This window comes from Cheilinus undulatus, linkage group 5, assembly GCF_018320785.1.
Source record: "Cheilinus undulatus linkage group 5, ASM1832078v1, whole genome shotgun sequence".
Taxonomy (NCBI): Eukaryota; Metazoa; Chordata; class Actinopteri; order Labriformes; family Labridae; genus Cheilinus; species Cheilinus undulatus.
The window spans coordinates 23,624,126-23,640,560 of NC_054869.1; the positions used below are offsets into that span (position 1 = coordinate 23,624,126).

Here is a 16,435-nt window from a genome sequence, read left to right on the forward strand (position 1 = left end):
AGCCAGAGTAAAGTCATAAGTTTTACTGGCTGTTTATGGTTAAACTGAAACTCTTGAAGCAGATGAGCAGAATCTCCTCTGGGGGATTAAATGAACCAAGGAATGATGAGATCTATTTGCAGATGTATCTTGGGAGGCAAATTTTGCTTCATTTTTGAGCAAGTTGCTAATTGGACTGTAAATAATGAAACACTGTAAAAGGAAGTCTTAGCCCAAGGTCTTCATTACTGACTGCTTGCTACACTGGAATAACCAAGTTCACTCTCACTTTCAGAGTCCCTATCTTTACCAGACACAGCTTATGGGTTCTGAGACTGATTTATCATTAACTACTTATTGTTCTGAATGAGTAACAATTTTTGCTTCCTCAAGTGTCAAGTGTCACCAGTATTTGAACTCTATAAAATTAAATCTTCCATCCATTCTTATTTTTAATCATCATTGTTGAAAGTTTTTGTTTATCAAAAGCTGTTCCATCACTATTTGTTTCCATCAAGGCACTGATAATAGTAATGGCGGTCAAGTCTGTTTTTCTGGGTTGCTGTGGAAATCGTCACTGCGCTCCTGTCCAATGATGTGTTGAAGCTGTCATTACGGTACATCTCGCTCTTCAGCATTGCCTCTGAAAACTTTCTAGAGGTTCCTTTAAACTGAGTCTGAAACACACAGACAGATGAAACTGTTGGACTTTCACTTTAAACACATTCACTGCTTCTGTTGAAAAAATGACAGATTTAATAGTTTAGATCAAAAAGAGCTGGCTCCTCTGATTGAAACTTAATTTTTATTTCAACATTAGGAATAATTAATTGATTTGAAATGGACATAAAAAGCATGAAAAATGCACAGGACCAACAGAAACACACGGCCACAAAAGAGCTGATTCCATTCGTCTCATATCTGTTTTTCTCCCGTCTGCTTCTATCATCTGTGTTTCTCACCTGCATCTCGTGCACAGTTGGTTTCTTGCCACCGTATGTTTGATTTGATGTTCGATAAAGTGGGTTACTCTTTTTCTCACTGAAAAACACACAGCAGAGTTACAGCTGCAGCGTTTCATTATCATTATAACAAGCAAAGTAAGTAGCAGTATAGATACAATACATGTAGTACAGTCTGTCTTGTTAACTCTTATTACATGGCTCTGTTGTATATTTTATTCTTATTTTTTTTAACTGAATATTATGACAGCAGGATGGGTTTCTCAAATGTTTTTTTTTTCAATTCACTACTTCCTGATTATAAGGAAGTTTACATTTGAAATAAATATAAAAAAATCTAATGACCTCTTAGATCCCACCAGACCATAATAGCATTTAGACACTTATTTTGTGTTTGGGAATCACAGATACAACAGAAAAAACAATTTAGTTCTAGATATTGAGGCTTATCTCAAACATTTTTATTTAAATAATTAAATATATATAATATATATATAATTAAATATATATCAATGTATTAAATATTGATATAACTATATAGAAACAACCAAAGTTAATGCTAATTGTCTGCTTTGCTTTGGTGTCTCAAACATGCCTCAATAGTAATTTTAGGCTTATTCATAAAACCCCTCACAGGAACATAAAATGATTTTTTAACCTCAACAAAATGTTTTAATTGAAATGTTATTTTGTGCTTTGTACGGAAAAAAGAGCATTACTTTGTATGACCTATATAATGATTTTTAAACATACAGTGATAATTTTAAAAGATTTGAATCTTTAACCATGTTTTATAATGATGGACAGATAAAGTATATGAGAAGTTAATTTTGAGTAAAACTATGTTAAATTGTCTAAAAAAAGACAAATCAGTTCTAAAATGTGCTGTTTTAGTCACCCAAAGGTCCTGCTCCAAATATCCTTCTTACTCTCTTCAGTTGGGAGAAAATCTTCCGCGATGCAGCGATGTACGGCTATCATGTTATTGATTCTTAGCAAGAAAGCTAACACAAACACACAGTTCAATACTGTCATAAATGGCTCATAATAAGTGGGATAATGTATAATGAACCGATAGTAAGCGGGAAGGTAGGTATCTTCCCATGACTCTTACGCCGTTGATAGTTTGTGTTTAATCTCTCGGTTTGATAGTCCATCCCTTGGTGTGACGAGAACAGAACAATCTCAATAGACTGTAGGCTAGGTGTTGTTTACCTGTAACCTTTGAAGCAGTCGGGGTTGTTGAACCTGGATGGCAGGTTCGGGTCCGTTCTGTAAACATCACACGTCCGAATTGTCTGGTCCTCCATGGCTGACTGAACCAGAGAACCGCAGTTGCAAACAACACAGTGGTTGCTAGGAGACATGTGACGTCATTCGTCTCCAAGCAAGATCATATAAAAAGACGGAGAATAAACATTTTACAGGTAAAAGTAGATGAATGTCGTGTAATATCTTGTGTTAGTAAAATTAGCAAAGACGCTCCATAAAAGGAACACTGCAAGTTTATCTAATCTTACCTCAAAGTGCTTTAAGTTTCTTTAGGCTAGCTAAAACTGATATCTGTGATTAATAATCTTTCTAGTTCAGTGTGCTTTATCGATAGCTATTAACGCGAGAAGTGATAAAGTAGCGTGTTAAACAACAATTCATGTAGGCCTACTAACCGGATTGTAGAAAAAATAGGTGACAGATAAGATTTAATGACAGCCTATTTGCTGCCATTAAACAATGTAATTAATTATTCAATTTACCCAAATTAATTTCAGAAAATAAGAAAAGAACTCTTTCTTAGGATGCACTTAATCTTATATAGACTAACTCAGCCAGTTTTATACTGACCAGCTCTCAGTGTAGTGTTGATCATGTTAAAAAACCCAGGCCTTTCTATAGGTGGTATATATTATTCAGTCTATACAAAGCGCATTTAAAAACAACCAAAGTTGACCAAAGTGCTGGACAATAAATTTAAAAACTATGAAATGACCATTTAAAACAAAACAAGACACAATTATTTAAAAACAGTGATCAAAAATAATAAATCCTAATGAATCCTTAACTTTGAAATTGTTCAAATTATATTATGCCTTTTACATAAAAGTATAATAAATAGAGAAATGTAAAAAAAAACCCTTAAAAGTGTGTAATGAATACAAACAAATATATATGAAAATGTCTTTGACTAAGTATCTGTATGTGGATTGAAAACATTAAAAGCTTTTAAAGATTTTTTATCAACTTTTTTTTCAGCTGTGACAAATTTTATGAGACAAAAATATTAGGAAACTTGGAAAAGGCGTAGTTTAAGTGAAATCTTTTTTTTAGAAATGTTTACCTTGAGTGTTTATCGATATGCAGGCATAAAAAAATCTTATTTCTTTGAGGGAGTTTCTGACTCTCTTTATGAACCAATCTGGTTGAATTGCCCATATTGTGTTACGCAACCGTGTCTTTACTGGGTTATTCAGTAAAACAGACACACTGTCCTCATTTGAGGACATCATTTACCTCTCTGTAGCCTGAGCAAGGGTCTTCAGGCTTACACAGCTTTGGTTTACAGGCTCAAAGTATGGCAAGAAGTCCCTCTGCCAGGCAGTGATAGATGAAAGAAGTTAAAGTGAAGGTGTGAATCTTATGTACATCATCAAAGAAATGTGCATGTGTCTGTTCTGCATACAAGTTTATCAGAGATAGGTATTTATTGTGCTGATTCTTGCTGAGGTAGAACAAAATTGTGCCCACTATGAATGCCAGGTAGGACTCAAGCTCTGTTCATCCCACCTTTTCCAATGTGGCAAAAACACTGGAGGAAAAATTTAAAATGTATCAGGAGTTAGCCGCTTTGTTGTAAGAGGATTCATGTACATGTTAGACCCAGTAGGCCCATCATCAGGCAGGTTATGGAACACACCAGGTCAGCCTTGTCAGACAAACACTGTATGAGATGGACACAAATGAGTTCAGGCAGAAGTGGGATCATATTCTGCATTCATCCCAAGAACAGAGACAAGTGCAGTGTCATTAAAAGCTGATATATCCTCTGATTTTGTATTCTGGGTGACACCTTATACCCTGGGTGCTTTCATCATGCAAATAACTAGATTAAGTACTTGCAAAATCTGCAGCTGTGAATTATTTTTTGTTTATGTGTTTGAACCAACAAGTAGAGTTACAGCAGAAAACGTGACGGATGGAGAGAGGAGATAGGTCTGACCTGTAGTTGAATTAATAGTTGTAATATTGAGCATATATCACTTCGTACATCCATCCATCATATCTTACTCTTATCCGCGGTCCAGTTGTGGTGGCATCAGGTTAAACAACAAAGACATTCGTCTCAACTGTTACATTTTCCAGTGTCTCCTGAGCAATACCAAGATGATCCCTAGCCAGAAGGGATATACACTGTATATACCTTGAGTGAGCTCTGGGTCTCTTCTGGGGTCTCCTTGCAGTTGTGTCAAAGCTACTATGAATTGCCATTTGGTGCACATACATACGCAATCAGAGCCTTCTCCTCCAAGACTTGAAGCCGTAGAGGAGCTACCCCTCCTCTACTCTCTGAGGAAAACTCCAACATTGTGATGCTTAGCTGGGGGGACCTGTGTGTATCCCTACACCTGCCTTGTGCCTCTCACCCATGGCAACTTCACAATAGGAGAGTCCAGGTCCTCTCCAGGAGTTTGGTGACAGAGCCAGTGCTGTGTTTGATATAAGCACAACTGTGGTTACCTGGTGACGCTTCATCTCTAACATCACTTCCAGCTCCTTCCTGTTAGCACTGCAAGGGATTTGTAGACCCTGATGATGCTGGGATCCTTGTGGAGACTGTAGGTGTCCTTGTAGTGGCAATTAACTTGCTGAATGGCAAAGCTGAAATGTTGGAAATGCACGTCTCCTGGACCAAAAAGAAAAGAAAAAAAAAAGATCCAGGCAGTTGGTGATGCCTTGGATGCTGCCATCAGATCTGTGTCTGTGCATGGTGAGCATATGGAAGTTGTAGAGCAGCTTACCTACCTTGGCAGTGTAATCCATTGAACTGTTGACTGCAAGACTAAGATCAACTGCAGACCTCACACATGGGGAAGTGATGGCTAGATGATGTGACATTCCCAGTAGCTGAGCATGCCAACAAAAGTCAGATTCTTTTAGTCAGCCCACTTGGTCCTCCCAGTCTTACTATGCTCTTGTGAGGCCTGTTGACTGACAGCCAGAGGCACCGGCTAGACTCCTTTGTGACAACTTCTCTTTTTGTGTATTGTTGTTCCTGCCTGTTCCAACACACTGCATACTAAGCGCTCAGGACCAAGTGGGCTGGCTCAGACAACCAGGGCTGACATCTTTGAGGGGTCAGCTGGGAGGATACCTGGAGAGATGTTGCATGGCACAGACTTGGAGGATGGCCATCAAGAGGCCAGAGCAGTACAGGACCAAGGTTGATGTGGCAAAGTGCTGAAACAGCGTATGCCCCCATACCTGACCTGACCTCTACAGCATTTTACTTCATCTGCACACGCACACCAAAACAATGTTATTTGCTAAACAAAGTCTGGCAGTTACATTCATGAAATAACCACATTACAAAGATTACAGACTAAGCAACATTGCATAAATAAAACTGAGAAAAAGGTCTAACTCTGTGGTAATTTAAATATAGATCTGTTTTAAAGAGTAGAGAAGAGAGTAGAGTTGTGAACAGTCATTTTAGCTTTGTAAGCTTTAGCTAAAGCTAACATATCTATGCTAGCTATGTAGTTACTCCCTAAGCCAGTGATCATCAACTGGAGGCCAAGGGGCCACATCAGGCCCCCCGTGGCTTCCCATCCGGCCCCCACAGGATTATTAAATTGAGAAAATTTGAGAGGGCAAAAATATGGCATGCTATTGTTTAACTTTTTTTCTGGAAGTTTAGATAAAACCTTCAACAGAGCAGCTTATCAGACAAGAAGCACTCTAGTATTTCTGTAATTTGGCATGGTAAACATATACTCATAATTGTTATCTTGATTGAAGTGGCAGTTTATTGCCTCAATTTCCACATAATGCTCTTCGGGAGTGCAAGGTCTCCCTCTGAGAATCTTTACAGAAGATCTGTTTCCTGCATGTGTTTTTAGCCAATCATGACACAGCATTAAGAAGACCCCAGAAATATATAGCTAAAATATCTCAATGGCCACCTTGTGGCTGGCTGTAGTAGAGGTGATAGGGACTAATCTCACAGTTAAAGGCCTAAAATCCTAATTTGGATGGAAAATTTTTTTTCAACAATATATTAATTAGACAAAATATTGATTTTATTTCAGTTTATGGCAATGTGAAAATGGAATTCCTGCTCTAAGCCAATGTAGCAAAGTTAGGTTGAGCAATGTGAGCTTTACAAAAGGAAGCTAAAGGTAACGTAGCTACATAAATTATGTTGATAACAGTCAACTTATGTAGCTAACATTAGCTTTGTAGCTTCATAGTAATCCATGTAGCTTACACAGCTAATGGAGCTATGTAAGCTAAGCATCAAGTTTTTCACTGAGGATGAGTTTTTTTCACTTGGATTTATTAAATAATTTGCAATAAGGTTTTGTAGGTCAGGTTTTTAACTTTTGGTATCCTAACCCTTACCTTAACCATTACCATGATGTAACCTAAAGTTTAATCATATATTATTTGGAAAGTTTTAATTTCCATTCTGACAGATGCGGTGTCTCACAGTAACAGCCTAAGAGATGCTGTCTGATATCAACAGTCAACCGCCAGACCGTCTTGGTCAAATCATCGTAGACTAAAACTTAACTCAAATCAGCTTGAAGAGCCATTTTAGCAAAAGACTTTGACAAAAGGAGGCTAAAAGAATGATTCTTCAATTCAGAGTGAAGTTTATTTTGAAAGTTTAACATACAGGAAATTGAAAAGAGCGTGATCAGCAGTCTCACGTCTCAATAAAAAAATCAATAGCTAATCATATATCACTATGAAATAAAAAAGTTTCACATTTCACACAATCAGTCAATAGCATGATCATTGATCAACAAGCAGGAGGAGGGACCAGGAAAGCAGGGCTAATATAGGCTGGATAAGCTGGGGGTGGGACAAATTTCAACAGGTACACAGGGGGCAGGGCTACACCTGTGCAGCTACAATTTATTTACACACAGTCAACTCCTCCATGAATAAATTTCAAACTGTTTAACTCGCATGTAAAGTTAAAACTTCACACAGTATGAACTATTTAAACTTTTCCTTACTGAGTTCCCTCACATTGGTCCTGTCCTACAATGATATTTGATGATACCCACAGTGATTTCAGAGTGCACTAACACACCCAAGTACCTCATGACCTCACTGATGTGACATGTGAGGTGAGCAAAGGTGTCTCTAGATGTCTTATTAATCCGTGGGCAACATGAAGGATCGTCCTCTCCACCATTTCACAGTTTCTTCTCAGTAAACGGGTTGACAAACATTAAACTAAGAACTTAAATTTTTCATCATAGATACTGACCTCCTGCTAGGTCAGTGTTTAGGTGAATCAAAACACATTCAGATGTTTTCACAAAGAACAAATGTTTAAGTGCTGACTGAAAAATATCTTTTTTGTCTTTTTAATTTTTGGCCCAAACATGTGAAATGAAAATTTAAGGAAGTCTTACTAGAAAACTAGAAAACAGGATTTAGGAATTTCCTTCATCTTTAATGGTAACACATTGCTTTTTCTAAGCCTTGAGACGATTTCTTCATTGACAAATAAATGTGAAAACTATCTGACTTTTTGACAAGTGATGATTTAATTTATCCTCTGGGTCAAGCTTAAATACAGGTAGAATGGATTCGAGTGTTTCGGATGTGTTTAATGTCTGATCTTCACTTCGATGCCTGCTCTGCATTCAGGACCGTTATCACAGCTGACTGATCACTGTTTGATTGCTCAGTCACCAGTAGAAGTTTTCCTCCATCTCGTATCAACAGCAGTTAAACTGTCCAATGAAAAGCTGCCACTGGAGCTCCTCAGACCTCCTCTTTCCTTTACATCACTTCCTGTGGAGAGTCGTCCTCACTGGTCGATTACTGTGCTAGACTAGTCGACTACTCTGCACAAAGCCTACAAGATAGACACAGACAGACGGACAGAGAGAGAGGGAGACAGGTGGACAGACGGAGAAACAGACAGGGAGATAGACAGAGGGACAGACAGGTAGATATGTTAGAGCTGGTAGAGTGAGACAGGAGGTCAGAACTGCTGTCATCTTTGGCAAAACACTGACAACTGTGCTAAAACTATATTCTGCGTGTTCACGTACTGCTGTTACCACATTACTCACAACAAGAGTATGTCTATGAGAGTTGAAAACTACTGCTAAAAATGGGTGTGCCGCTGAACAGTTTTCTGAGAGAAAGATTTGTTTGAAACATTCAAAAGTCAAAGGTTTAGCACTGTATCTTCACAAGTTTGAAGCTTTTGATCAGGCAGAAATCAGATCTCTAGTATTGAAAAGAACCCTGGCTATTAAGACTTGACTTTATTAGATTAATGTTAGTGTCTTTTATGTTTGTTGTACAAAGTAACACTGTATTTTGAGAACATAAAATGGATTTACATGTAGGCTACCACTGTTGTGCAATGCATTCTGGGTAGTGATACCAAATGGTTGCTTTTTCCTTTCTAACAGCACACATGTGAAACACAGGCAAGCATCTGCAACAAAATCTTACGGGAGCGACAACCTGTGAGCATTTAGTGTGATGCAACAGGATGCTAACCTGGCATGCCAGATGGATGTGTTTTACACATCCATCTGGTAAACCACTCATAGAATGCGTTTGGGAAAGGGCAGAGCATTTGAAAAAAAAAAAACTGATTGGATGAAAGTTCTGTCTGTCACATCTTTATGGCCCATTTGGAGCAACAAAACACGTGATGTAGCCGCTACCAAGCTGTGCCCCTACCGAAGGAGTAAACTCCACAGAAAACTACATAACGCGAACCATGGCATCTGTAGACATGCCAGTACACGACTATTTTGTTTTTGAAAAGAAAAGAACTCAATGCGGTTCTTTGTTCTTCTTTTAGCCAAGAAATGTCATCAAGTTCTGATAAAACATATGCTTTAGCAGCATCCATGCCAATGTCTTCTGCGATCATTGCGCCTGCCTCTTGGTACTGCTTGCTTATGTCCCGACTCTGCCGCGCTTGAAAGTACTGCCCCTCAACGCTGATTGGTCCTGCCACTTTCTAACCGGGCCTGAAAGGTTCAGACGGGAGCTTTACAAGATGGATTGGCCAGTGAGAAACACAGAAATGGGCGATTTCATCTGCTTTGCAAAGTTAGCAGGATGCAGTGCATCATTTTTACGTCACCTTCCTGCTCCTACTTTCCTCTCTGTGGCCGATATAGACCTGAACAAGGTTCAAGGAACGAGGTAGATGGCAGGGACCCAGGAGTGTCTGAGAAATATTTCCTATATTGTCTGTCACTTTCTTCACTCACAGAGCTTGTTAGGATTGTTTTATAAAGGGGAGATAATAATTGCTTATCCATAACTGTGAATTACCTATTTCTGGCTTTGTCAACATGGAGGCAAAACTATTTGGTTCAGTGCATTTAAGTGCTTCAAACCCCAGTGCACTTTGAGTAGAAAGAACTATAAGATATAAGGAAGAAGTTCATGTATTGAAGATCAAGGTAAGTACCACTGGGAAGCAGACTGATTATCAAGACTCGGACTCTGTCATCAGGCAAATCCATATTGCAAAGCTCCAATCAACAACATTTGTGCCAGGTCTGAAACAGGTCTGGCCAATCATCTGAGGAGAAGACGCAGTAGCTACAGGCTGATAATAATGGCTGCCCCTGGTGTAGCAATAAGCTCAGCTGTAGCAACAGTATCAGACAGCAATAAGAATCAGATTAGATTAGATTTTATTAGATAAAAGCTAAGAACAGCACTGAAAGTTTTTCATGATGGAAAATAAGTTTTCACTCTTCTCTAGACCTGCTTCGGCATTAGTTTGTGATCATTACTGGTGGGGTTTAGTTGTCGGCTGGTGTATACAATGGCTGCTGGTTTAACAATTACCTTGGATGTAGCTGTAGTATAGTAGCAGGTTTATCACAAAGAGGCCATATATCTTTATTAAAACAAGAGCAAAGAGCCACACTGAAAGCCCATAATGAATGTGACCGAACGTTTGTCCAATCACCTTACAAACACTTCTTAAAAAGTAGGGGTGTAAATCACCAGTTTCATCACGATATGATACGATATCGATTCTCAGACCAACGATTCAATATTTGCCGATATCACAAAGTCTGCCACGATTCGATTTCAATTCAAGTCGATTTAGAGACCTGTGAACGATATCAGATGATATTGTGAACCCATTTACCACAATCTGTTACTTTTCACATAAAGGAAAAAAACACAATACTCCTTCAGCTGCTAGGCATTACCTGCTATCTGTGCCTAGCAGTGTTGTGACTCGTAGATGGGCAGAAACTGTCATAACCAAGCAGGAGGACTTTCTAATTAAAAGCATAAGGTAAAAATGGCGATGAATATCAATGTTTATACTTTCAATCGATTGGACTGAATCATTGCTCAAACAATAGATAAATCGATCCAGATCGATGAAGCGTTACACCCCTATTGAAAGTCCTGCCCTTTCCAAATGCTTTTTATGGGAGGTTTCCCAGATGAATGTGAAATAAATCCATGCAATGTCAAACAGTTTATTTGGCTTATCAGGTTAAAAAAATGCAACTAACTGAAAACACTACCCAGAATGCACTGCACAACACTGGCAGCCTACACTAAAATTTATTTTTAAAATGTTTTTAAAAAATGTTGAAATCGAGTGAATTTGTCTTAGCATGCAGGATTCCTTTCAAAATTACTCAAATTTGTTTTTTCTAAAATCACAGTGAAATGAAATATGTGTATTTGATAAAACAAAAATATGCAAAAACAAACTAAGATGGGCATTTTTGAATTCTATGTAAAACAAATAATTCGTTGTTTAACTGAGAATATAATCAGCAGATCAACAATAATCTAATCATTAAAAGTAATTATCTAGTAAGACTCAGTAAATGATCACATGGAAATAAAGAGTGAAGTAGATAAAATATGAGGCAAAGTCACAAATTTTATACTTATATGACTACGAACTAAACTGATCTAATGTGCTCTGAACAAATACTAAATTTGAGGTGATACTGAGGGTTTATGTTGGAATAAAAACCTGTATATCAACACATTTATCCAATTTATACTCCTGAAGTTTGTGTTGAAGAAAGTTACTTGGATTTCAGTTTTGTAATAATTGCAAGAATTTACTTTTAAAAAACAATCAGGTGTCCAAATACACAGATATTTTGTCATTTGTCCTTTGAGTGAAAACACTCCAATCCTAAGTTTTTATCTTTAGTGTCATGGTGGACGAGTCGATCTGCTGCTCATTTAACAAACATTTCTTGTTTTTTTCCCCCATCATTCACTCAATTCAATGTGTGTAATGTGTTTATTATGTTTTAAATGTTTGATATGTCTGGACACTGATTTTGTAGCTGATAGCACAACTTTAAACCTCAACTGAAAACAAAACTACCAACAACTTCATATTTATGATGGTTTACAGAGTTCTTAAATCACTTAGATTTGTCATAAATGAAGCAATATTGTGATTATTGAGAAAACATGTGGCTGACTGGATTTCTACAGTCATGACCTTAAAACAACTCTTAAATATTTCAAATCTCTGACACATCTCTTGCATCAATCAAACATCGACCGTGTCTAACATTGTGACAGTATGTCAACTACTTAACATCAATTACTTCTTTAACATCTCACAACTTGAAGATTTCCTGCACATCTTACTCCCTAATAAACTAAAACCATCTCTTTAAAGTCAGGTAAAGTCAAATTATTAGCCAATCCAAACTCTGTAGCAAGTCCCGTTACTTACTTTGCAATAAATCTTATACTGCTGCCATGTTTGTAAGGAGCATGCATTTGTGGGATGAGCAGAGCTGAGTATATAAGCCGCGCCTATGAAAAAATGGCCAAATCTTTTCTGCCAATGCCAAACTGTTGTTGTTACAGTTGATTTTTTCCATTGCTATCAACTTACTACTGAGGCGCCTGTTTGTCAAATTAATAAATTGCTAAGTTGATGATATATCTTGTTTCTTCAGAGCTCAATCATCCTCCAAAACACCAAGCATGTGACAATGGCGGAATGAGTTGTTTGGCATTGACAGAGAAGATTTGGCAATTTTTCATGGGCACAATCCACATACTCACCTCTGCTGCTCATCCAATAAATGCATGTTCCTTACAAATGTGGCACCATTTAAAATGGAAATAAACAGGCTTTCTAACGCTTTAAGTTTATTGCCAAGAAGCATTGTTATAACAAAGAGATAATCTACCAAACACAAACTTTCTTACTTTTTGAGCCAGGTTTAGATAAAGAACTTATCTTTAAAACACTGTCTCCTTATCGTTTTACCCAAAAATAGAAAAGTATTGATATCAGTATTGATAGAGACTTGTTTAGCAGTATTGACAAGGGTATCAAATAATGATATCATCCTTTTTTGACCCATCTTGCATATCTTTAACATCCAGACATTTGTCCAACCTCTAAAATTTGTCACATATCCTGCATCTATCCAAAATTTCCAACTCCATCAACTCCTTAATTTCCAAAACTTTTACAATTTCAAACACATCTCCCATCTTATAGCATTAACTTTTCTGCCTACACATTTCTTCCAACTCTAATATTATGAACATCTATCAAATGTCTACCATCTCTGATGTAATTTTCACATCTCTTGCACTTTCTGTCAAACCTATCTCACACCTGTTAGCCATCCCTGGCATAAATGTCGCAAATCTTTCATCTTTCTCTCATGTTATACCGAGGTCAGACTACAAACTCTTTTTTATATTTCAGATTAGGCAATCACAGAGGCACAATTAGGTGTCACGACTCAGCAGACAGACACGACAGACTGCAAGGTAGTATCTGATTGATCCACATGACCAGTGTGGTGATGTTGGCAATCCCAGAAAGAAGGCTATTAACAGACAAACTGTATTTTATTGTACTGCTCTATTTTATTCTACTGTACTACACTGAACTTGTTTGGTATATTCAATCACCAAAATAAATGATATGCTATAACAGCAGTTTCTCACTAGGTTGCTGATGCACATCTGCTGTTTCTCACCAACAGTTCTCTTTTCTCAGTCATGGTACTCAACTTTTAACACATTTTAAACACTTCACTTTGTTCCGTCATTTGATTTGTTTACACGTGTAAACCTTTGCATGATCAAAATACTCTGTGCTCTCATTGGTCAACTTCACGGATGTGATAAGAACATCATCCAGGCAGAGAGAAAATAATCACAGATATTACAACCTTCTGTTGGAAGTTTTGAGGTGTCCCAGATGTGGCCTTGATTGTTGTTCACTACTACACAGGACAAAACAATCTATTTTTAGGGCCAATGGGTCTAGAAACCCTGCAACTGCCAGATCAGGCTTTAACTGTGCTTAAAAGATGTAGTTTGACCTCAGCATTAATATCTGCAGCACTGGCAACAACCTTTGAGATCTCTAACAAGTAAAATCTCTCATATCTCTCACATTTATTCTCAGATCAGACACAGGCCTAACATTTCCCTCAGAAGACCACAAAAACAGATAAAAATATCAGGTAGAGTTCAAGTTCAGCACATAGACAGGCAGAGCACAGATAGACACAGACAGGCTGCTGCTGTAACCATAGCAACCAATGTGTTAACACTGACAGGTAGAAGGTAAAGGTTCAAAGAGGTCAAAGAGGTGGAGCAGGTGGAGTGCAGGGTTACTTAAGATTATAAAAGAAGGTCGAAGACCAACATCTGTACATGTTTAACAAGAGGTCACTTAATGTCACACAGAGGTCATGTAGAGGTCACTTCAAGGTCACGTTCTGAGGTCAAATGTGGCTTCTGAAATGTGAAATTAAGGTTAAATGTAGATCATCTGAAATGTGAGGGTCATAGTTGAGTCATATTAGTCTAGTGTAGGTGATCTAGAGCAGTGTCTCTCAGCTGGTGTTTTACCACCACCTCCATGATGACGGATTACGACCAACATTTCTGTTCATTTTAAACCGTGCAAATTTATTTCATGAATAATGAAGTGGTCTGTAACTGAGATAGAACAAAATATCACAGCTCAGTCAGACAACTCACTTTCGTAATAGTTTAAAACATTTATTGCAGGAGGACATAATTTATATTCAGCATTTAGGCTCCAGTCTCATCACTGCTAACAGATTTATTTTACATAGAGAATTAAGAGAGTGATAAGACAGCGTCTTAAACCCTTAAATAAGACAACATCTTAAACATCTGAGTCTACAGGTGGATGCTGGAGTTGTGGTGGGGATGAAAGCAAGAGCGCAAAATGATTCAGGGCAGAGCTGACAATGGCAGAGCAGAGAAAGAGAACAGAAATCTTGCCAGTTGGGAGGATGTTTGTCAGCTGATTGGATAATGATGCCAGGTGTGATTTCAGCATCACTTGAGTTGCCAACCTGAGCAAACTCACAAGCACTGCCTCATTAACTCAACACTATAAAACACAACTACACAATAATCTCCTTTGAGTCAACAGGTTTGTCTTTAAAAAATGTTTCATTCATTGAGTCAAGCGCCACCATATATTTAAAACCAGCTGATCTCACACAAGCCCCTATCAGCTGACAGCCAGCTGATTTACTCTAAGCGCTCTATTGACTAATTTCACTCATGCTGCCATATTTAAACTGTTCTAGTGTGGCTATGCTTTGCTACTCCCTCTGCATGCTGCTTTTTGCAACTGTCCTCCACCCCAGCTCGTCCTCTATGCTATATCTGACTTAATGAATGTGATTCTGTTGTCACTGATGCCTGCTCTGCTCTGGGTTAAATGCTGCTTCCCTTCATGTCTCAGGCTTTTCTTGTAGGTGCAGGAAGAGAAGAAAGTGTGCTGTTCCTGCTTGATGCTTTCTGCATAGACTTGTTGAAGGGCAGGGGGATCCCATAACAGCCACACTGCCAAATATAATAATTGCAATAAGTGTAAATTAATAATTGCATGTGTTAATAAAGTGGCCTTGACTGAACTGTATATCAAGATGTACAGAGCTACAGCTGCGTGGGAGGGAAGCCAAAATATAACTAGCTGTAGTATGGCTAATAATTAAATCCACTAAGGAGGAAAATTAGGTTTCACTATTGGAATCAAAATAAAAGCGCAGGTTTTTGCCATTACTTTTTCTTAGCTAAAGTTTGCTCCAAGACTCACTTTTGGGTCCTGAACCACCAGTTGAGAAACAAGATCTAGACGTATTTTGGAGGCCATGGGGACTTTTGAAAGTTATATGTAGGTCATAAAGTCTTGTGAAGGTCAAGTAAAAGTCATAAGTAATCAAATCGGTCATCTTAAGTTCCACGTGGGTCATTTGAATGTAATAATGTATACATGCCTGTCATTTAATAGTAGATTGTGTAAGATCTTTTGAAGGTCTGCAGTATGTACAGTCGGTCATGTAAAGGTCAAAGGTAGATTAATTTGTTCATATAAAAGTCACATAAAGTCACATGTGGTTCACATGTAGGTTATATGTAGGTCATGGCACCTTTGGCACTGCTGTCTAGGAAGACTTTGATGTAGGAGGTTGGGACATATCCCTCCTCCTCCAGGTTCCTCCGTACTCTGGTCCAACCATCACCTTTGTCCTCTTCCACCACAGAAAGTAGTTCTCCTTCCACCATGGACAGAGTGCCTTCATTCTGACCTACAGAGGATAAACAAAAGCATATTTAGACCAGAGAGAACCAGGAGATAAACCTGAGTGCCTGTTTGTCAAGTAATGTACTGGTTTTTAGAGAGAGAGCAGGGACTTTGAGCAGAGCACCTTGGAATGGATAAAGGGACTTGCAGGTGCCAATACTTGGTAACGGTTCTTCATCATCAAAGTCATCATCAAACTCTGAACTACGAGACTTAAAGTGAAGCTCTGCACTGTTGTCTTCAGTGTAGCTGCCATCAGGACTGAGGTAGAGAGAGAAAGACAGGTAGAGGGAGGTCAGTAGAGACAGACTGGTAGACAGGAGGGCAGGTTAGTTAAAGACAGATGTAACGTTATCAGTGACCAACGATGATTCGCCATACCTCTCTCTGCTGGCTGGACTGCGGTTGTCAAGCTGTTTCAGGCTGCTGCTGCCTGGCGTTGTCGCCTGGGAATTAACCCCACAACCTCCACTCTGTCTCCTACTGCTGTGATCAGATAGTCTGCTGTCAGCCTCAGCCAGCCATGCCTACAAATTTAAAAGCAACACGTTATTCTGCACTATGTATCCATAAATGCAGTTTGAATACCAAAGCCATGATTCACAAAAGGAGTACACTGTTTTGGACCAGCTAAACCTGTGCACATAAGATATAAAAGACG

At 38.4% G+C, this 16,435-nt stretch overlaps 2 protein-coding genes across 4 annotated transcripts in view; both read right to left on the reverse strand.

The window, feature by feature from the left end:
• Nucleotides 1–137: 137 nt before the first annotated feature.
• Nucleotides 138–2,251, reverse strand: c5h9orf116 (chromosome 5 C9orf116 homolog). The gene is made up of 3 exons (XM_041788525.1): nt 2,157–2,251; nt 942–1,020; nt 138–656 (listed from the first exon to the last, which is right to left on the reverse strand). The coding sequence occupies exons 1-3, from the start codon at nt 2,249–2,251 to the stop codon at nt 480–482; spliced, it is 351 nt and encodes a 116-aa protein (XP_041644459.1). The 3' UTR covers nt 138–479.
• A 4,591-nt stretch (nt 2,252–6,842) lies between these two features.
• The window catches only part of fnbp1a (formin binding protein 1a), a 31,371-nt gene continuing 21,778 nt past the window's right edge, over nt 6,843–16,435 (reverse strand). For all 3 annotated transcript variants that reach the window (XM_041788643.1, XM_041788644.1, XM_041788642.1), the window contains 4 exons: nt 16,156–16,301; nt 15,899–16,035; nt 15,620–15,778; nt 6,843–8,034 (listed from right to left, as the gene is read on the reverse strand). In XM_041788643.1, the coding sequence (XP_041644577.1) occupies nt 8,006–8,034; nt 15,620–15,778; nt 15,899–16,035; nt 16,156–16,301 (471 nt within the window). In that variant the 3' untranslated portion in view covers nt 6,843–8,005. The remainder of the gene's footprint in view (nt 8,035–15,619; nt 15,779–15,898; nt 16,036–16,155; nt 16,302–16,435) is intronic.

Excerpts from the sequence above, each read along its gene's own strand:
- c5h9orf116 (XM_041788525.1), bottom strand. The coding sequence starts at position 2,251 with ATGGAGGACCAGACAATTCGGACGTGTGATGTTTACAGAACGGACCCG. Across the intron at positions 1,021-2,156 it reads GACTGCTTCAAAGGTTACAG|TGAGAAAAAGAGTAACCCAC; the intron begins GTAAACAACACC and ends TGTGTTTTTCAG. Across the intron at positions 657-941 it reads CAACTGTGCACGAGATGCAG|ACTCAGTTTAAAGGAACCTC; the intron begins GTGAGAAACACA and ends TGTGTGTTTCAG.